Source organism: Pristiophorus japonicus, chromosome 20 (genome assembly GCF_044704955.1).
Source record: "Pristiophorus japonicus isolate sPriJap1 chromosome 20, sPriJap1.hap1, whole genome shotgun sequence".
Lineage (NCBI taxonomy): Eukaryota > Metazoa > Chordata > Chondrichthyes > Pristiophoridae > Pristiophorus > Pristiophorus japonicus.
The window spans coordinates 23926486-23949427 of NC_091996.1; the positions used below are offsets into that span (position 1 = coordinate 23926486).

The 22942-nt window shown below is 44.7% G+C and overlaps 1 protein-coding gene across 5 annotated transcripts in view; it reads right to left on the reverse strand.

Moving 5' to 3' along the window:
- Positions 1–22942, reverse strand: part of LOC139232442 (ras-specific guanine nucleotide-releasing factor RalGPS1-like) — a 1066646-nt gene that overhangs the window by 12689 nt on the left and 1031015 nt on the right. For 4 of the 5 annotated variants that reach the window (XM_070862624.1, XM_070862625.1, XM_070862622.1 and 1 more), the window contains 3 exons: positions 21534–21639; positions 15795–15887; positions 3582–3687 (listed from right to left, as the gene is read on the reverse strand). In XM_070862624.1, the coding sequence (XP_070718725.1) occupies positions 3582–3687; positions 15795–15887; positions 21534–21639 (305 nt within the window). Of the gene's footprint in view, positions 1–3581; positions 3688–5043; positions 5362–15794; positions 15888–21533; positions 21640–22942 lie in introns of those variants that run through there. The other variant, XM_070862626.1, reaches the window with a different exon arrangement.

Consider the following 22942-nt stretch of genomic DNA (forward strand, 5'->3'; position numbering starts at 1 on the left):
AAGACACTGTTTAAGTATGTATAAACATAAGAAATAGGAGTAGGAGTAGGACATTTGGCCCCTCGAGCCTGCTCCGCCATTCAATAAGATCATGGCTGATCTGATCCTGGCCATAACTCCACTTTCCTGCCCGCTCCCCATAACCCTTGACTCCCTTATCCTTCAAAAATCTGTCTATCTCCACCTTAAATATATTCAATGACCCAGCCTCCACAGCTCTCTGGGGCAGAAAATTCCACAGATTTACAACCCTCAGAGAAGAAATTCCTCCTCATCTCAGTTTTCAATGGGCGACCCCTTGTTCTGAAACTATGTTCCCTGGTTCTAGATTCCCCCACGAGGGGAAACATCCTCTCTGCATCCACCTTGTTGAGCCCCCTCAGTATCTTATACATTTCAATAAAATCACCTCTCATTCTTCTAAACGCCAATGAGTATAGGCCCAACCTGCTCAATCTTCATAAGTCAACCTCCTCATCTCAGGACTCAACCTCGTAAACCTTCTCTGAACTGCCTCCAATGCAATTATATCCCTCCTTAAATAAGGAGACCAAAACTGCATGCAATACTCCAGGTGTGGTCTCACCAATACCCTGTACAGTTGTAGCAGGACTTCCCTACTTTTATACTCCATCCCCCTTGCAATAAAGGCCAACATTCCATTCGCCTTTCTAATTACTTGCTGTACCTGGATACTAACTTTTTGTATTTCATGTACAAGGACCCCAGATCCCTCTGTACAGCAGCATTTTGTAGTCTTTCCCCATTTAAATAATAATTTGCATTTTTAGTTTTCTGTGGCTCAGCTAGTCACTGGTGATGCACTGAGCAATCACACCTGTTTCATTAATACTGCTATTGAATCGATTTAAAGAAAACCATTTTACTGCGCAGCGTACATAGTAACAGAAATATGAGAGCATGTTTGCATTGAAATAAACACAAAGTTATCTCATTTAGAAAGCATTTCAATAAATTTGTTTCTAGTTAGTATTTAGCTGAGAACTTTATGTAACAATTCTTTATTTGTTGTAGATTTTATGGCAAAGATTTTTGAGTTCCAAAAAGGAATTGTCTCATTGTGACTGACGCTGTGCTGGTCTGTGGTCAGGTAGGAGAGGGTGGGCTGGCTGGTTACCTCTCAGCTCCTGGTATTCCAGCAATCAGGAGCAGGAAGCCAACAGCACTTAATCCTTTTAAAGCAAAAGTGTGGTTAAGAGTTTTTAAAACTCAATCTATAAGCCAATAGATTTTAGTGTTCTATTTTGGATGTATTCCTTGAATATTAAATAAAGGAATTCTGGATTCAACCAAAGAGGCAACGTTTCGGGTACAAAAAAACCTACAATCTTCAACAAGCCCGATTAGAATCCACAAACAAGATAAACAGTGGCTGTCAGAAGATCTGCAACAACAACTTGCATTTATATAGCACCTTTAACATAGCAAAATGCAAGTCCTTTCATTTGGAAAGCAGCGACAGGATCGGTCCAAGTCAGCATGGATTTATGAAAGGGAAATCATGCTTGACGAATCTTCTGGAATTGTTTGAGGATGTAACTTGCAGAGCGGACAAGGGAGAACCAGTGGATGTGGTGTATTTGGACCTTTTGACAAGGTCCCGCACAAGAGATTGGTGTACAAAATCAAAGCGCATGGTATTGGGGGTAATGTACTGACGTGGATAGAGAACTGGATGGCAGACAGGAAGCAGTGAGTCGGGATAAACGGGTCTTTTTCAAGATGGCAGGCAGTGACTAGTGGAGTGTCGCAGGGCTCAGTGCTGGGACCCCAGCTCTTTCAATATACATTAACGATTTGGATGAAGGAATTGCGTGTAATATCTCCAAGTTTGCAGATGACACTAAACTGGGTGGCGGTGTGAGCTGTGAGGGGGACGCTAAGAAGCTGCAGGGTGACTTGGACAGATTAGGTGAGTGGGAAAATGCATGGCAGATGCAGTATAATGTGGATAAATGTGAAGTCATCCATGTTGGGGGCAAAAACACGAAGGCAGAATATTATCTAAATGGCGGCAGATTAGGAAAAGGAGAGGTGCAACGAGACCTGGGTGTCATGGTTCATCAGTCACTGAAGGTTGCCATGCAGGTACAGCAGGCGGTGAAGAAGGCAAATGGTATGTTGGTCTTCATAGCTAGGGGATTTGAGTATCGGAGCAGGGAGGTCTTACTGCAGCCGTACAGGGCCTTGGTGAGGCCTCACCTGGAATATTGTGTTCAGTTTTGGTCTCCTAATCTGAGGAAGGACGTTCTTGCTATTGAGGGAGTGCAGCGAAGGTTCACCAGACTAATTCCAGGGATGGCTGGACTGTCGTATGAGGAGAGACTAGATCAACTGAGCCTGTATTCACTGGAGTTTAGAAGGATGAGAGGGGATCTCATAGAAACAGGATAGGACAGGTTAGATGCGGGAAGAATGTTCCCGATGTTGGGGAAGTCCAGAACCAGGGGACATAGTCTTAGGATAAGAGATTGGCCATTTATGACTGAGATGAGGAGAAACTTCTTCACTCAGAGAGTTGTTAACCTGTGGAATTCCCTGCCGCAGAGAGTTGTTGATGCCAGTTCATTGGATATATTCAAGAGGGGGGTAGATATGGACCTTACGGCTAAGGGGATCAAGGGGTATGGAGAGAAAGCAGGAAAGGGGTACTGAGGGAATGATCAGCCATGATCTTATTGACTGGTGGTGCAGGCTCGAAGGGCCGAATGGTCTATTCCTGCACCTATTTGCTATGTTTCTATGTAAATCGTCTCAAGGCGCTTCACAGGAGCGATAAACACAATTTGACACCGAGCCACATAAGGAGAAATTAGGGCAGGTGACCAAAAGCTTGGTCAAAGAGCTAGGTTTTAAGGAGCGTCTTAAAGGAGGAAAGAGAGGTAGAGAGGTTTACGCAGAGAATTCCAGAGCTTGGGGCCTAGTCAACAGAAGGCACAGCCGCCAATGGTTAAGCGATTATAATCAGGGATGCTCAAGAGGGCAGAAATAGAGGAGTGCAGAGATCTCGCGGGGGTTGTGGGGCTGGAGGAGATTACAGAGATAGGGAGGGGCGAGGCCATGGAGGGATTTGAAAACAAGGATGAGAATTTTGAAATCGAGGCGTTGCTTAATTGAGAGCCAATATAGGTCAGCGAGCACAGGGGTGATGGGGGAACGGGACTTGGTGTGAGTTGCAGCAGAGTTTTGGAAGTTTACGTAGGGTAGAACGTGGGAGGCCAGATCTATAACATGGTTATCTTTAGATTAAAGCTGCAGGCGCACCCATTGACTCACAGCAAGGACAGAATTTCTGCTGCAATTTAACAAGAAGCAACGTCACACAGAGTTGTATATTTGCTCCAACCCTCCCACGAACTTGCACACATACAGGCAAAATATCACTCTCCCAGAAAACAGTCAACCAAAGTACTTTACTTTTGCCACATTTAGCTAAAACTTCATTTGATGATATATAGACATATTAAAACAATGCAGGTTGGAGACCAGGTCTGTTGCTGTGTCATTGAGGCCCATTTCCCAAGAAAGGCTCCAGTCTGAACCCAGCATATGTTGCTGACCTTTATCTGGATCACTTAGCTGAAAGATATCTGGGTGTTCTGGGTCATCAGGTAGCACCACCATCCATCCTGCTATAGACACCTTCTTACTTGGCGACGATTTGAACTGTTAGGAAAATAGTAAAGTACAGATTTTAAAAAGTTAAACCCAGAAGTTTTAAGAAACAAAAACCTGTCTAATGGAGGGGATTTGAGTACAGGGGCAGGGAGGTGTTGCTACAGTTGTACAGGGCCTTGGTGAGGCCACACCTGGAGTATTGTGTACAGTTTTGGTCTCCTAACCTGAGGAAGGACATTCTTGCTATTGAGGGAGTGCAGCGAAGGTTCACCAGACTGATTCCCGGGATGGCGGGACTGACATATCAAGAAAGACTGGATCAACTGGGCTTGTATTCACTGGAGTTCAGAAGAATGAGAGGGGACCTCATAGAAACGTTTAAAATTCTGACGGGGTTAGACAGGTTAGATGCAGGAAGAATGTTCCCAATGTTGGGGAAGTCCAGAACCAGGGGACACAGTCTAAGGATAAGGGGTAAGCCATTTAGGACCGAGATGAGGAGAAACTTCTTCACCCAGAGGGTGGTGAACCTGTGGAATTCTCTACCACAGAGAGTTGTTGAGGCCAATTCACTAAATATATTCAAAAAGGAGTTAGATGAAGTCCTTACTACTAGGGGGATCAAGGGGTATGGTGAGAAAGCAGGAATGGGGTACTGAAGTTGCATGTTCAGCCATGAACTCATTGAATGGCAGTGCAGGCTAGAAGGGCCGAATGGCCTACTCCTGCACCTATTTTCTATGTTTCTATGTCAGAATAATGACATAAACTAGAAAAGGAACAAATTAAACTGCAACTGATTAGCCATGTCCAGTAACCATTATATGCTGCTGTCTATGGTGCTGTTGCTGTTATGATCAAAGATACATTTTTATTTCTCCAGTTCGCATGAGAAGCTTTCATTATACATGTTCGCAGAGCATGCAATTAAAAAAAAACAGCTTTAGACAATCGAAAGTGTTATGTCTTTAATACTCATATGAATGACTCCACGAGGTCTAGTATGGTACTTGAGCTGTTGTGACCTTAGTCCCATTTATTGTAACTCCAGAGTGAGGCACAAGCATGGTGGGCAGTCTTTTATACTGGGCCCTGCACACCTATGCAGGTGACCCTCAGGTCTCCCACTGCAGTGCCCTCTGGTGGCACACCTTGTGTGACTATATAGTTAGATTACATGGTCTACATACATGACAGAAATTTTGCAAGAGAAGGATTTCCAGAGTTTAACAAATCTAGGCAGAAACCTAGCAGTCCAGCAGACTTGAGCACAAAAGTCTAGGCTGACACTCCAGTGCAGTGCTGAGGGAGTGCTGCACTGTCAGGGGTGCCGCCTTTCGGATGAAACGCTAAACCGAGGCCCTGTCTGCCTCTCAGGTGGATGTAAAAGATCCCATGGCACTATTTTGAAGAAGAGCAGGGGAATTATCCCTGGTGTTCTAGCCAATATTTATCCCTCAAGCAACATTAAACAGATTATCTGGTCATTACCACATTGCTGTTTGTGGGAGCTTGCTGTGTGCAAATTGGCTGCCGTGTTTCCCACAGTACAACAGTGACTACACTCCAAAAAAGTACTTAATTGGCTATAAAGCACTTTGAGACGTCCGGTGGTCTTGAAAGGGGCGATATAAAATGCTAATACAAAAGCAAAATACTGCGGATGCTGAAATCTGGAATGAAAGCAGATAATGCTGGAAATCTCAGCAGGTCAGGCAGCATCTGTGGAGAGAGAAACAGAGTTAACGTTTCGGGTCGACGACCCTTCGTCAGATGTATATATATATATAAAATGCTAAGCTTTCTTGTTGAAAAGCTACTTGAAATAAAATCAAACAATCGAACTGTTAACGGTTTTTTTAAAACCAAACAAACCACACAGAAGCATTTCTCTCTTAATTTCTTCTCTGCGTATGCCCGCACTGGTTTGTTTTCCCAGTCAGTTCTTGGAGTTCTTTTCGATATTTGCTGGCTTATTGTGCACTCGGCTCTGATTGCTGACTTACTTGATTTCTACACAACCTTCAAGCTAACCACATGTTCTATCTCTACACATGCATCGCCCCAGGAAACTGTCACATTATCGCACAGCACCATCCCAATGTAACAGCATCAAGTGTTCGTCCACTGCTGTAGTCACGCACCACAGCGATGTGTCGCAACTGTTGGGCCCAACACAGGTGTCAAAATTCATTCAAAAATTTCCAGGGGTTGCTCATGACTTTTGAGATTTGTTTCTGTTGCCAAATAGTGGGTGTGTAAGAATCTCCAAATCAAGCTACCGAGGAATCCACAAAGGCAGAGTTTCTGTCTGCCTGATATGGCACACATGCTCTATGTACAGTAGCATACAACCCACTTACCCGAGTATTACAAATACGCAAAAAGGTGAGAGAAGACCTTCAGCCTATCGAAGGCCGTCCTATTCATTAAATGGTGCATCCTCGTGCACCCCCACCCCTCCAACCTCGAGTGATGATAACTGCCAGGGGGTCTCCAAAAAACATGGCCACTTTCAGGAAAAACTTTGGAAAATTCCTCCCCGACTCCTGAGGGCAATCGAGTAAGCTCGAGGAGACCACAGTCAACCATCACTGGATTATATTTAAACTAACTTCTCTCCAAATTTCCTTCAGAATTTAGGACAATACCAGACCAAAAATGATCAGCTCTATCCAAAAAGTCAGGCCGCTTAGGCTTTGGGCCTTCCCTTTCCCCCCACAATGTGCGCGCAGGTTATTCAGAATGACGCGTTGAAGCTGTTGCTAAATTAGAGGTTCCGCTACCCAGCACAAGACGGAGACCGAGACGCTGATCATAGAGGCACCGTCATTCCCTATTGTACCGATAGCAAGGACCATACTGAGCAGATGCAGCAGCTCCCAAACATCTCTTCTTTCTTCCTTTATTCACATTTTTTCTTGGAGGAATTAATTTTACCCACTTGCTCCTTTCATCTCAATGCATTTTCTAAGGAATCCCAATAGTTTTTTCCTGCAGTTACCAAAATCCCAGGCTTGGAAGGGATCTTGCACCTATCACTGGCACATCACTCCATTTTCTTCCTTTCTTTTCATCTTGGATTGTATCCAGTAAAACAGCCCCACCATCACTTTTCTCCCCAGTTAGAGATCCTATTCTTCGATTCACGGCAGAGATGTTCCCTCGCTACATTTATACTCAAGTGCGATTCTTCAGGCCTGTGCAAAATGAACAATCCTGACAGTTCGAGTGTTCCAGCACACGGGACTGTTCTGTGGAACGGCCATCAGCAGGCGACACTGCATCAACGACCACAGCAAGGCCAAGACTTAACACCGTCGCTCAATCGCCACAGCTGTCAACGCACAGATGTGGGAGATAGGCATGTGAAAGATTAGCTACACTCCCAGAGCTTAGACACGTGGACTCCGATAGGTGGAGTCAGTAAAAAATAAACAGATCATATTTGAAATAGGTCAGTGGCACGTGAAACTATGCTTCACATCGCCTGCAGTCACCCGCCTGCTTTCATTAACTGCTGTAAGCTGGCAAAACAGACAATGTGTGGATATGTTTTGAATTCAGAAGATTCTGTTTCCTGGAAACATAAATCCAGCATGAGCTGCATTTCAAACGCGACCTCACTGCTCATTATTCCATTAAATACCAACAGAAAATATTATCAACACATGCCCTCATGAATATCAACCATGGATTGTGGATGCAGATTAGTTCGAACTGATCTACAGGCTGGTCTCCATATTTGACGACTAACCATTCATGCCCTTTGCAGTTTTGGTGCACATCTCGAACACTGACTGCTATTAGTCCCAATACTCTAATCACGTTTCAATCTCTTAAAGCGCGCCAACTTAGCACAGAGATTGGATGTAGTCGGAGTGTGTGCACTGCCCACACGATTAGGGATGATTGCAAAAGTTCTCGCCCTCACCCGAATTTGTACTATATTTCCGAAAAAGGTGATCATAGAATCATAGAAATTTACAGCACGGAAGGAGGCCTTTTCGGTCCATCGTGTCTGCGCTGGCCGACCAAGAGCTATCCCGGATTAGTCCCACTTTCCAGCTCTAGGTCCGTAGCCCTGTAGGTTACAGCACTTCAGGTGCACATCCAAGTACTTTTTAAAATGTGGTGAGGATTTCTGCCTCTACCACCCTTTCAGGCAGTGAGTTCCAGACCCCCACCACTCTCAGGGTGAAGAAATCTCCCCTAAAATCCCCTCGAAACCACCTACCACTTACTTTAAAGTGATTGAGCTGGTTCATGAATGCCCAGGAACAAGAACAAACTCGGCCTCTTGTATCACGACCCTGACTGCTCCCACCTGGAGAGTCAGCAGAAGTGTGAAGAATATTCGAGCAGTGGACTGAGTGAGTGAGTGAGGTAAAGAGCATGGGTAAAAGCTCAGGGAAGGGAATGGTAATGTAACAGGGGAGTAACTTTTTAACTGTAATAGCCAATCCCCACTAAATGCAGGTTTTTAAGGGCTTAAGTTCACCCATGCACAGGATTAGACTGTATTGGAACAACATGCTTACCTGTGGGTGTTTTTGTATTGAATATTGTTTCATGACATTTATTCAGTGGATTATCACCGGTTAAACAAGTTGACATGTTTTCATGCCAAGTTTCAGAAAGTTTCAGGGCTGTTTAACATTGTGGACTGTCGTGATTATTTTATTTTGTTTATAATAATTTAGTTTTGAAAAATGATTGAACCATGTACTTTTACTACTTGAGGGCAAAGATATTAATTGAACGTATTTCTTTAATTTGAATGATATTCAACAAGACAACCTTTCAGTCAGTTAGATAGCTTATAGAAAAAGCAAAAATGAGCAAAGGTTGACCCACTAACTCTGTCACATTCAGTATAATGTGCACGGGGGATATATAAACAGGAGCTATGGGAGTCATGGCTCGATCGCTGTATAAACCTATTGTTGAAAATACTGGTCAATAAATGGCCAACGTTCCCAAGCAGTGGTTGTGATGGTGAAATTGACCATAATCTTATGACCTTTCACCTGAACTTCTCCTGTGCACGGATTGTGATCTAATGCCCATAAATTCTAACACTTCTCTTTTTCTGCAGTGCGATGATGCAGTCAACACTTCCTGTTATGTCTGTAATGCACTTATGAATGTCTCCACGAGGCAATGTGTTGTACTCAAACTGTAGTGACCTTGTTCCTTTATTCGTAACTCCAGAGTGAGGCACAAGCATGGTGAGCAGCCATTTATACTGGGCCCTGCACACCTATGCAGGTGACCCTCAGGTCTCCCACCGCAGTGCCCTCTGGTGGACAGCCTCTGCCACAGGGGCAGGAAACCCCGGTCTCCACCAGTTGCACCCTGCAGTGGTGCCAGCATAGTATATACACAGTGTAAACCTTATTGATATTACATCAGGTAAACAAGTCTCCATCTTATGCAACTATACAGTGACTATACAGAGAGTGTATCTACAGTCTGCATATAAAGCACTTCCATGGTGGAGTTTTTATTTACATAGAATTTACAGCACAGAAACAGGCCATTTGGCTTCACACCAGCCTACTCCCACTCTATTCACTTCATTTTGCCCTATCAACATATCCTTCTATTCCTTTCTCCCTCATGTACTTACTTCTTTCCCCTTAATTGCATCGCTGCTATTCGCCTCAAACCATTCCACATTCTTCCCACTCGCTGCGTAAAGAAGTTCTCCTTAATTGCTTATTGCATTTATTGGTGACTGTCTTCTGGCCCCTAGTTCTGGACTCCACCAAACATGGAAACATCTTCTCTGCATCTAGCCCATCAAACCCCTACGTAATTTTGAAGGCCTCTATCAGGTCAGCCCTCAGCCCCAGACTTGTTATGTTCAGAATAATTCCACAAGACTGTATGTTGTAAGCTCAAACTGTTGTGACCTTGGTCTCTTTAATGTAACTCCAGAGTGAGGAAGCAGCATGGTAGACTGCCCTTTATACCTGCTTGTCCAGGGTGTGCAGGTGACCCTTGGGTCTCCCACAGGTGCGCCCCCTGGTGGCAAGTCTGACACGTTGGTAATGTTTACATACGTAACAAGACTCGTGCAGAATTATCCCAGTATTTATTGCAAAGTGACAGCCTGCAATTAAAACCACAGCAGTAAATGCTGGGTGCGATCCATCTCTGCAGCTGCCTCTTGCAATCTCTAATGAGCATAAACATTGGTAAAGATAATTGAGAAACAGAAAACAGTGCAAAAGATAGACGAGATGAGTGCCAGTTGTGTGTCCGAAACGTTTGTTTTCGGAATAACTTGACCCTTCAGGTACCACAACAACAACTTGCATTTATATAGCACCTTTAACATGGTAAATTGCCCCCAGGAGCATGATCTGGAAAAATTTGACATTGAGCCATGCAAGGAGATATTAGGGCAGGCGAGGTAGGCTTTAAGGAGCGCCTTAAAGGAGGAAAGAGAGACAGAGAGGCGGAGAGGTTTACGCAGGGAGTTCCAGAGCTTAGCGCCAAAGCTGGAGCGACTATAATCGACTTGAAACCGACAATCTTGCATTTCGGATTTGTCAAGTATTGATTGTTTCAATTTTACTGACCTTTAGGCTGGTACAACAATTATTTTTAATATGTATTTTGGGCTGCTCAACAAGCAAAAAGGGCTTGATCACAGTTGCACAGTGAAACCTTGGCAAAACACAGAGCTGGGTAAGATATTTGCCCATACTCCCAGAAGATGGCGCTGTTCAACTTTCCAACACAAGGTCGTTATGGTCCCATCTACCATTTTAAAAATGCCAAGTTCTTCGACGACCACAATCGCTCACGATAGCTGGCGCTGCTAATGCAACGTATTTATTTAATCTGAAATGACCTCCGACTTCAAACACACAGTTGCTACTGAAAACAAAGAGCCAAACAATGTTCAAGTTACATTCCATTACATTCATAATAGAGGGAGCTTTATGAATAAAGCCCAGCGATCAATTTAAATTAAACTGAAACATACACAAATGTTATTAAGAGTTTAAGCAGACCATCAAATACCATATCAAACAATTAAAAACATTAAACCTAAGCTTCAGAGTAAATTGTTGTTGGCAGAAATATTGGCATGTGTCTGGTTACACTGCCCTTTAATCCACATTTTCCTTCATTTGGTTGTACGTTTTTTTTCCCCCCGCAAAGTTAAAACATTTTTTAAGGTAAAGGTACAATACAGTCAGATCAGATACTGTAAGTTAGACACAGAGTAAGCTCCCTCTACTCTGTCTCAACAATATGCAAATCAGTCGCAAATCCCCTCCCACTGGCCGTCTCTCCATGTCCCACACTATCCATCCTGTGGGGCCCCTCTTGTCAATCTGGTGCCATGCAAAGAAAGAAAGACGTGCATTTATACAGCGCCTTTCATGACCAAGGATGGCCGAGTGGTTAAAATGTTGGACTCATAATGCTGTGGGTTTACAACCGCCTTGGTTCGAACCCCACACCTGTTACTTACTACTAGGGGGATCAAGGGGTATGGCGAGAAAGCAGGAATGGGGTATTGAAGTTGCATGTTCAGCCATGAACTCATTGAATGGCAGTGCAGGCATGAAGGGCTGAATGGCCTACTCCTACATCTATTTTCTCTGTTTCTATGACCACCGTGCATCTCAAAGCGCTTTACAGCCAATGAAGTACTTTTGGAGTGTAGTCACTGTTGCAATGTAGGAAACGCGGCAGCCAATTTGCGCACAGCAAGCTCCCACAAACAGCAATGTGATAATGACCATCTGTTTTTTTTGTTATGTTGTTTGGGGGATAAATATTGGCCAGGACACTGTAGATAGCTCCCCTGCTCTTCTTCTAAATAGTGTCGTAGGATCTTTTACGTCCACCTAAGAGGGCAGACGGGGCCCTCGGTTTAACATCTCATCTGAAAGACGGCACCTCTGACAGTGCAGCACTCTCTCAGCATCGCACTGGAGTGTTAGCCTAGATTTATGTGCTCAAGTCCCTGGAATGGGACTTGAACCCTCAACCTTCTGACTCAGAGGCGAGTGTGCTACCCACTGAGCCACAGCTGACACTAAGCAACTAAGGAGAGTTTTGTGCTGTGGGTCGCCATGCCCACGAGGAGTGGGTATGAGACTGCTCAAACTCATTTGACATATAACCTGTACAATCAGCAGCATAGGCTTTCATCCCAATGGCCATGGCTGGATTTGAACCTTTGCCCCAGGGGTAAAAGACCAGGGGCATAACTCACGACACTCAATGAGAGTGGGAAAGGCAGAGTAAGCTAACACATGTGTCCAAGAGATAGCAATCCCTGTAAGAGTTGTCGTGTGCAGATCAAACAATGGCATCATTCAGATCCTATAGAACTGCAAAAATGTTTGGTTTTGTTACAACTTGACACTTCAGATTCAACAACAATAAATTGTATTTATATAGCACCTTTAACGTAGTAAATGGATGGTAAGAAACATAGAAAATAGGTGCAAGAGTAGGCCATTCGGCCCTTCGAGCCTGCACCGCCATTCAATGAGTTCATGGCTGAACATGCAACTTCAGTACCCCATTCCTGCTTTCACACCATACCCCTTGATCCCCCTAGTAGTGAGGACTTCATCTAACTCCTTTTTGAATATATTTAGTGAATTGGCCTCAACAACTCTCTGTGGTAGAGAATTCCACAGGTTCACCACTCTCTGGGTGAAGAAGTTTCTCCTCATCTCAGTCCTAAATGGCTTACCCCTTATCCTTAGACTGTGACCCCTGGTTCTGGACTTCCCCAACATTGGGAACATTCTTCCTGCATCTAACCTGTCTAAATCCGTCAGAATTTTAAACGTTTCTATGAGATCCCCTCTCATTCTTCTGAACTCCAGTGAATACAAGCCCAGTTGATCCAGTCTTTCTTGATATGTCAGTCCCGCCATTCCGGGAATCAGTCTGGTGAACCTTCGCTGCACTCCATCAATAGCAAGAATGTCCTTCCTCAAGTTAGGAGACCAAAACTGTACACAATACTCCAGGTGTGGCCTCACCAAGGCTCTGTACAACTGTAGTAACACCTCCCTGCCCCTGTACTCAAATCCCCTCGCTATGAAGGCCAACATGCCATTTGATTTCTTAACCGACTGCTGTACCTGCATGCTAACCTTCAATGACTGATGTACCATGACACCCAGGTCTCGTTGCACCTCCCCTTTTCCGAATCCGTCACCATTCAGATAATAGTTTGTCTCTCTGTTTTTACCACCAAAGTGGATAACCTCACATTTATCCACATTATACTTCATCTGTCATGTATTGGCCACTCACCTAACCTATCCAAGTCACTCTGCAACCTCATAGCATCCTCCTCGCAGCTCACACTGCCACCCAACTTAGTGTCATCCGCAAATTTGGAGATACTACATTTAATCCCCTCATCTAAATCATTAATGTACAGTGTAAACAGCTGGGGCCACAGCACAGAACCTTGCGGTACCCCACTAGTCACTGCCTGCCATTCTGAAAAGTACCCATTTACTCCTACTCTTTGCTTCCTGTCCCAACCAGTTCTCAATCCACGTCAGCACACTACCCCCAATCCCATGTGCTTTAACTTTGCACATTAATCTCTTGTGGGACCTTGTCGAAAGCCTTCTGAAAGTCCAAATAGTCAACTGGTTCTCCCTTGTCCATTGTACTGGAAACATCCTCAAAAAATTCCAGAAGATTTGTCAAGCATGATTTCCCTTTCACAAATCCATGCTGACTTGGACCTATCATGTCACCTCTTTCCAAATGAGGTTTCTTTAAAGACCATTTTTCTCTCTTCCCGTTAGCATTAGTAGCAACGAGAGCCACAACTTGCAACAAAGTGATATCATTCAAGCATGTTCGTGAAACATTGTTAAAATGTTTCACCTTTGTTGTTTTCTAAAATACAACCCAAGAGTTTCGAAAAAATTCAGAACCGTTTTTCTGAGAGTTTTTATGCCATTGTGCATTTTCAAACCCAGCATAAGGGGCAGGGACCTTTCCTAAATGCACATCATAGTCCGGTGCTTCTGCTGCCCATCACCAGGATTGTAACTTTGCACAAAAAGGAGGCTCCAGCACTGGACAACATAACCCTGTTTAAAATGGCTCTGACCAAAACAAACTAAAAGTTCCAGACAATAATGTCATGTATGTATGCTTGGAGTTACTAGCAACCGGTGGGGCGCCACTGTCAGAGGTCATTGGGCTGCACGCACGTGTGTGCGGGCCAAGTATATAAAGCAAGCCACCATGTAATGTGCGCACTTTGGGCCCGAATAAAGCTGAGCCAGGTTTGCACCGGAGTGAGTTTACAGTATTCAGTCTATCGAGTTATTACACACGTAACAAATAACCTCTGGAATATTATATCTTCTAGTGTAGATGGGGACAGAGGTACATAGATTAGCTCGGGGCCGGGGGGGTTTATTATGGAGGGAGATGCATAAACTAGCACAGAGGGAAGGGAAGAAAGAAAAACTTGCAGTTATATAGCGCCTTTCATGACCACCGGATGTCTTAAAGTGCTTTAAGCCAATGAAGTATTTTTGGAGTGTAGTCACTTGTAATGTGGGAAATGCGGCAGCCAACTTGCGCACAGTAAACCCACAGAAATGACCAGATAATCTTCGAAATAGTGTCATGGGATCTTTTACATCCACCTGAGAGAGCAGATGGGACCTCGGTTTAACGTCTCATCTGAAAGACGGCACCTCTGACAGTGCAGCACTCCCTCAGCAATGCACTGGAGTGTCCGCATAGATTTATGTAGAAGAGCAATGCATAGACTAGCTCAGAGGGAAGAGTGATTCATAGACTAACTCAGAGGGGTGGGGACAGTTTATTAGCCCATGAGGAGAAAGAAGCATGAACTAGTTCATAGGGGTGGGGACAGTTTAGCAGGCCCACTGCTGTTAAATGCATCTTGAAACGCCTTGAATAAAGCATTCGCACAGACTGCTTTCAAGAAGCAGGTGGAGAAGCCGGAGATGTTTCTCTGTTACTTCATTCACCGGTGCTTAACTGAACATCTCAACAATGGGAGAAAGTGACCGATCTAAGCTACCTTCAACGGGAGGAACAAACAGCAAAATATTGCAGGAAATCTGAAATTAACACTGAAAATGCTGGAAACACTCAGCAGGTCAGACAGCATCAGTGGAGAGAAACAGACAAGCTCACGCTGCAGGTGTGGGCCTTACAACAGAACAGAGTTGCAGCAGGTTCTGTTTTTGCCTCTGTAATGTATTTGCTTCATGGGTTCTTTGCTTAAGAATTCATAGCAACACATTGCTATTAAGAACTAGTTGGTTAATTAACAAAGGTTCAACAATCACACTACACATTACCAGTTCATCCACCAGGCTCCCAACTGCATACCTCATCGTGGATGACCTGGACCCAACTGACTGGGGTTTTATTGAGTCTTGTGAATATCACGTGACTGGCTTAGCCACTCACAATGCAACAGCTCTACAATCCTGTGAGCACATGCACAGGAGCATACGTTACAGCCTCAAATGGAAGGAGGCTGCCCAACTCTGACCTTAAAATGCCCCGATTCAGCCAGGACACCTTTGACTTGAAAGATGCCTCGCTGTGGGGCACAGAAGGCGGCTCACCAACCAGTAGAGAGTAATCATCTGTACGGACCTTTCCTCTGGTCTTGCTAAGCGTTACTACCAGTTTAGTCCTAGATAACGCCGGTTTTACAGTGCGGATTTTTACCTCCTGGGAACTGGTTTGAGGCTATCCAAACTTAGTTCGTTTAGAACCCCTACAGCTGGCAGAGGAGATTTTATTCCAATCAGTCTGGGATGAATTGTAATCCAGGTCCCAGAAATAAAAGGCTATGACGATCGATTACTGAATAGATTTTCATACGTTTCAAGTATATATTTACTTTTGTGTGGTGTAAAGGATTTGTTTTCAAATCAAATAAAGATGGTCAGAGGGATACGGACTCCAAAGCAAAATCCATTGGCGATGAAAGTGAATATAAAATGAATATAAAGTTGTACAAGAACAAGGGAATTGGATGTTTTTGTTGATATCCTACTTACAAGAGATTCATAACGGATATATAAATAAATGCAGTGCACATTATAATAATAAAGAGGGCTCCTAATATGGGGACTACTCACATGTTTCCTCTCAGAGGCTCTCAGGGACTTCGCAGAGTAATACAGCAGAAGCGATCCAGAAAGTATGAGCCAGTAACGAGTCCAGGATGACATCTGAAGGGAAACAGAAGGTCAAGTAACTCTTCAACAATAAACCAAACTAAGCTGCATTCCTAACCGTGACCTCTGGATCAGTTATTCAGGCTGTAACTCACGGATTTCCACAGTTTAAACCCTGAATGTCCTGCCGAATGCACATGATGCTGTGCTACAGGCACGGTACGCTTCTCTCTCTCTGAACACGGGCAGCCGTTTAGCATTTCGCAGTTTTGCGGCAAAGCTCTGCTCCTGCTGCTTTCTCCCTGTGTGACTTCTGGAGATTTGGTATTGTCACAAATACTGGGCCCGCTTATTGCTTTTACTGAATTAAGAATCAATGAGGACGATCAGGTCTCCACCATGGGGAGAGGCAGGTCCAAAGGGGGGGGGGTTCTGGGGAGTAAAGCGTTGGTGGGGTCTGCAGGTAGTCAATCTGGCCGGCTGTCGCGGAGGGAGTCTGCCTAAAATTATTCAAATGAAGCCATGCTGTTCAGGCCGGTGGGGCTTCCACGTCTGCTACCCCACCCCACCGCTCCCCCCCCCACCCCTCCCACATCCCCACCAGACTGAGCTCACCTGAAGACAAACTGGAAGGCCAGTTAATAATCCAAAGAGCAACAGAATAATCATGCAATCAGTGACATTTGCTCACTTCAGGGAGTTCACTTAGAATCATGAAAATTTACAGCACGGAAGGAGGCCATTTCGGCCCATCGTGTCCGTGCCGGCCGACAAAGAGCTATCCAGCCTAATCCCACTTTCCAGCTCTTGGTCCGTAGCCCTGCAGGTTACGCCACTTCAAGTGCACATCCAAGTACTTTTTAAATGTGGTGAGGGTTTCTGCCTCTACCACCCTTTCAGGCAGTGAGTTCCAGACCCCCACCACCCTCTGGGTGAAAACATTTCCCCTCAAATCTCCTCTAAACCTCCCCCAATTACTTTAAATCTATGCCCACTGGTTGTTGACCCCCTTTAGTAAGGGAAATAGGTCCTTCCTATCCACTCTATCCAGGCCCCTCATAATTTCATGCACCTCAATAAGGTCTCCCCTCAGCCTCCTCTGTTCCAAAGAAAATAAACCCAGCCTATCCAATCTTTGCTCATAGCTAAAATTCTCCAGTCCAGGCAACTTCCTCGTAAATCTCCTCTGTACCCTCTCCAGTGCAATCACACCTCTCCTGTAATGTGGTGACCAGAACTCCCACTTTAATGGGAAATAGTCGTAGATTCTGAATGAAGCTTTTTCTTTGCTTTTTCAGTTCTCCACATCAAGCTGATAGTTTCGTAAAAGAAAACGTACAAATTTGCAAAGATGAAATTAATTCAAATATCTTCGCATCAAAATACACAAGGGCAGCTGTTCTGTTAAGTTGTTTCCTGAGATGAGGGGGTTGACTTATGAAGATAGGTTGAGTAAATTGGGCCTATACTCATTGGAGTTCAGAAAAATGAGAGGGGATCTTATTGAAACTTATAAGATAATGGGCCCAAGTTGCCACAGGATAAAAAATGGGCGCCCCTCCGAGCTAGGCGCCCGTTTTTCGCGCCTAAAACGGCGGCAGAAAAAAACCGCGCTATTCTCGAGCGCTTTGCAGCTCCTTGTCTGTTTGGCGCGGCGCCCAGGGGGGCGGAGCCTACACTCGCGCCGATTTTGTAAGTGGGAGGGGGCGGGTACTATTTAAATTATTTTTTTTCCTGCCGGCAACGCTGCGCGTGCGCGTTGGAGCGTTCGCGCACGCGCAGTGTGAAGGAAACATTGGCACTCGGCCATTTTTGTAGTTCTTTGTAGCTGTTTAATTTTTGAACATTTTTTAATAAAAACACATTGCCATCAGCACTGAGGCTACCCTTCTCACTGTCTCCTTCCCCTCCCTCCCCTCCACGGCAACAAATGGCGGTTTCCTCTCCCTCCCTCCCCTCCACGGCAACAAACCGCTGTTCTCCTTCCCCTCCCTCCCCTCCGCGGCAACAAACCGCTGTCTCCTTCCCCTCCCTCCCCTCCGCGGCAACAAACCGCTGTCTCCTTCCCCTCCCTCCCCTCCGCGGCAAAAACGGCGGTTTCCTTCCCCTCCCCCCGCGGCAACGAAAGATGGCTAAAGCACTTTCACACAAGTAGAAAGATGGTTTATTTAATCTTTTCTTGGCTTATAAATGTTTATTCAGGTTGGATTTATTTGTATAATATTTGTAGAAGTATAAATAAGGATTGATTGTATAATTTAATGACTTCCCTTCCCCCCCCTCCCCGTTCTGGACGCCTAATTTGTAACCTGCGCCTGATTTTTTAATGTGTAGAACAGGTTTTTTCAGTTCTACAAAAATCTTCACTTGCTCCATTCTAAGTTAGTTTGGAGTACGTTTTCACTGTGGAAACTTTGAAATCAGGCGTCAGTGGCCGGACACGCCCCCTTTTGAAGAAAAAATTCTGTTCCAAAGTAGAACTGTTCTACCTGACTAGAACTGCAGAAAAAAAAAAGTGGAGAATTGCGATTTCTAAGATATTCCGTTCTCCACCAGTTGCTCCTAAAAATCAGGCGCAAATCATGTGGAAACTTGGGCCCATATAGAGGGGGCTCAACAATATGGATGCAGAGAGGATATTTCCACTCATGGGGAAACTAAAACTAGGGGACACAGTCATAGAGTAAGGGGCCACCAATTTAACACTGAGATGAGGAGAAATTTCTTCTCTCAGAGGGTTGTAAATCTGTGGAATTCTCTGCCCCAGAGAGCTGTGGAGGCTGGGTCATTGAATATATTTAAGGCGGAGATAGACAGATTTTTGAGCGATAAGGGAGTAAAGGGTTATGGGGAGCGGGCAGGGAAGTGGAGCGGAGCCCATGATCAGATCAGCCATGATGTTATTGAATGGCGGAGCAGGCTCGAGGGGCCGTATGGTCTACTCCTGCTCCTATTTCTTATGTTCTTATATTCTTATGTTAAGAATTCACCACAAGGGGGAAGCAGTGCACCCTGTAGTTTCTGACTGACACAATTTAGCAAAAGGCACCAAACTATACCTCAAGCAGCAGCATTGAATGCATGTGGTGATGAAGTATTCTGTGTTTGTTATTAGTTTTCTACCTGTGAATGGATTTAATTTGGTTTTCAGGGAGAAGCAGAGTAAGACTTTCAATCAACTGGCCAGGGTGACTGTGCCTCTCTAAATCTGCCCACTTTGGACAGGCTACAATTTTACCATCTGGGTTTATCTATTTATCTACTGTGAAGAACATACGCTGCAAACAGCAGACCTTCTGTCAATACCCACAGCGATTCAGGCTGCACGGTATTAGACAAACAAGGACAATATTGTGATGCCTGTTCATGGAAAGCTCTTGGGTCAGTAAAGACAAGGGACTGATGTAGGATTAAAAAGAGAAGTCATTCGACAGGTTGTGAATAACTTGAATTGGATCAAATGGGGAAAAAAATACGTTCTATGCATAGTTTTCTGTCATAACTCGTGTACCCTCACCGACCTCCACTGGCTCCTCAGGCCCCGATGCACGGAATTCAATATCCCTGCGGAACCTCTCCACACTTTACCTCCTCTAACCTTACATTTTAAAAATGATTGATTCTCAGGATGTGTGGGTCACTGGCCAGGCCAGCATTTATTGGCCTTCCTTGGATGCCCAGAGTTTGACACAACTGAGTGGCTTCCTCGGCCGCTTCAGGGGGCAGTTAAGAGTCGAGCGCGTTGATGTGGGACCCGTGCCACAAATCGGCGAGATGGCAGCGTTCCTCCACGAAGCGACATCCTCCGGGTGTGTCCTCTGTTCCCCCGAGGTGTGCCTCCCCTCGCACCCTGTTCCACCAGGGATGGCCAAGCTTTCTGCCACTTGGACCCAAACTCTGGAACTCTCTTCCTAAACCCAATAGGGTTGACGTAGAGAATATGTTGCCACTTACCGGCAAGAACAGAACTAAGGGGGCATAAATATAAGGTCGTCACTGATAAATCCAAAAGGGAATTCAGGGGAAATTTCTTTGCCCAGAGAGTGGTTAGAAAGTGGAACTCGCTGCCAGAAGTAATAGTTGAGATGATTAGCACAGATACATTTAAGGGGAAGCTAAATAAACACATGAGGGGGAAAGGAATAGTAGGGGTTGATGGGGTTAGATGGTGGGAGGAGGCTCGTGTGGAGTATAAACACCGACACGGACATGTTGAGGCGAATGGCCTGTTTCTGTGCTGTAAATACTATGTAATAAGCCCTTTGCCCTTGCTACCTCTCCTCCATCTTCAAAGGCCACCTCAAAATCCACCTCTTCAACCAGGCCTCCGTCACCTCCCCTAATTCCAACTAATTACATCGATTTCGAGACAAGGAAAGACAGAGCGATGGAGCTGGGACAGGTTTTGACTGACTAGATCTTCCCATTAAAATGTTTTTTCTTCACCTCCGAAAGAGACAGTTGATTTTTTTTATTTCTAAGGCGTCTTCCTGTGTTGCTGTAAACCCCTCACCGGGGAGGTGAGAATATCCGAGGTTGCTACAGTTTCCTATCCCTCATTCTGAATGAGGGGTGACTGTGATATCAGGAATGGATTGCTTACAGAGGACCCTACAGTACAACCTGAAGGATCAAACCTTCCTCGCAAACAGTGGACAACCATCGATCGCCTCAGAACCGGTCATGGTCGATGCTGCCACCTTCTCCATAGGTGGAAGATTAAAGTGTCCCCGTCATGCGACGGTGGAATCAGACTCTGGAGCACATCATTGAGCACTGCCCTCAGAGGAAATATCCTACAAGATATCCCCACTGTTACACCGGAAGCTTTGGCCTGGATATCCAACTTCGATATTGACATTTGATTTGCTACTACCACACGAAAGAAGAATGATGGGGGAAACTTAGTACTGGGGAATCATGGGCGCAAAATCCATGCCTCTTCACTGTGTGGTTTGGTCTACTGGTGCAACCTCTCCCCTCAGACCTCTTGATGTGATCCCTAGCTTACGAGTATATCCAGGACTTCCTACCACCATCACCACACTGACAGGACTGTGGTGGTCCCTTGGGTCCCTGATTGATGGACCAAACCATTTGTGTCAAAGTGAAAGGATTCATGGTCCATCCACCTGTTCCCCTCTCGGAGGCTAGATTATGGAAAAGGGATCGGTTACAGAGGGAGAAGGGATAAACAAATGCAAATCATTAAAAAAAAACACATTTGGTTCTTTTTAAGACACGGTTCGTTGCATCCATTACTACATGAAAGTTACACCGAGCGTACAGCACAGAAACAGGCCATTTAGCCCAACTGGTCTATGCCGGCTTTTATGCTCCACACCAGCCTCATCCCACCAAACTTCTTCGAACCCTATCAGCATATCCTTCTAGTCCTTGCTCCCTCATGCGCTTATCTAGCTTACGCTTAAATGCACCCATGCTATTCGCCCTCAACTACTCGGCTTCATTGCTGCGTTTATGAAATCTTTATTTTTTAATTTCTAGAATTTAAATATAGGAGGAAAATCCCAATGACTAAGACCGATGGGTAATTCCTGCCTTGGTGCTCATTTGGTTCAAAGACGTGACACATGACCTGAGAATGGTTAGCCACAAGTCACTGCCAATTCAAACAGCTGAACATTTGGATGACCCGGAGAGAGGAAAAAAAAATCTGTTGATGCGAGTTCCACTTACTGCTGGCTTCTTGCCTTCCTTCAGTAAGGTTTTTCGTCTCAATTGTCCTTCTATTGTGATGGCTCCGGCTGAACCACTTAAGGGGCAACTGCATGCGTCCGTTGGGCTGACGAGAGAAGAAATCGAGTGAGGTCTACGATCTCCTGAAAACACCATCAGTACGGCATTTTATTCTATTGATTTCTATAAAACATAGCTCTTCATAGGTAATCTCCAACCCTGTATAGTTTCCAGCAACTATCTTAAAGATTTTAAGTGCAAGTTAATCTTCAAGCGTATTAATTTCTATATTACATTAAGACTTAACATGTGACAGCAAAAACTTCAGGGGCACTGAAGTAACAAATCAATTGTGACCATTTTTTTGATTTTAGCAACCACCTGCTGTTGGATTGGATCACCAGTGGCCAGTAGTCACGTACGCTTCTTCAAAGACAGTAAGTGATTGGCTGTACATTCGTACACAGCGGGTGAACAAAGGGTTAAGTACAAGGATGTCCTGTAGTGTGCGCCTGTACATGTGTGTTGATAAGTCAACTTGAGAACAACTCAAGTAGTACGCAAGGGCCTGCTCTACGCTAGTCACTGGCTCCCGCATGAGTATCAGGCGGCGTTACTGTGGTTCTCTGTGTAATGAGTGAGGAAATGTTTTTTTTTTGGTAGATTCCGTCGAATCGATGGTACAGGGAATTAGATATAGGTTGTGTTTTATGCAAAGATGGCTACAAATCCAAAATCCAAAATGCACTTCTACATTTGAGTTGAATATGTAACAGCCACAATTTTTCAAACTGCATTACAGTAACAGACACTGTAATAGGGGTTTGTTTCCGAATGGCTGTTCTTAAGCTGAAAGCAGGAAGTTTGCCTGCTGTTTTGTTTGCACATGTTTGATGGTCAATATACTTGGAGATGTGCAGACCTACTTCTGTATGTTTGGAAATCATTGGGTCCACTGTGTGTGGCAGGAGTTTGCCCTTTCAACAAGATGGGTTGATGCTGGAACCAATCATCCTCCAACAATATTTATACTATTGGACTATGAAATACAAGATGGATCCAATCAAATGTAAAACTAGGATTCAGCTCCCGTAGGCCAGGTTTTCCACAATTTGTTAATTACCCGCCTGTTTTGCAAAGTTACATTATTTCATCCAGCCTTCATTTCGCTGTTCTTTGAACATTTCTGCCAACCCATTGGCACGACAGTGTTCTTCATTCAGGCGACAATAACGTTTTGAGTATCAGCCGGAGGGGCCGTCTTTCGGATGAGACATTAAACCGAGGCCCCGTCTGCCCTCTCAGGTGGATGTAAAAGATCCCATGGCCACTATTTTGAAGGAGTTATCCCCGGCGTCCTGGGGCCAATATTTATCCCTCAATCAACATAACAAAAACAGATTATCTGG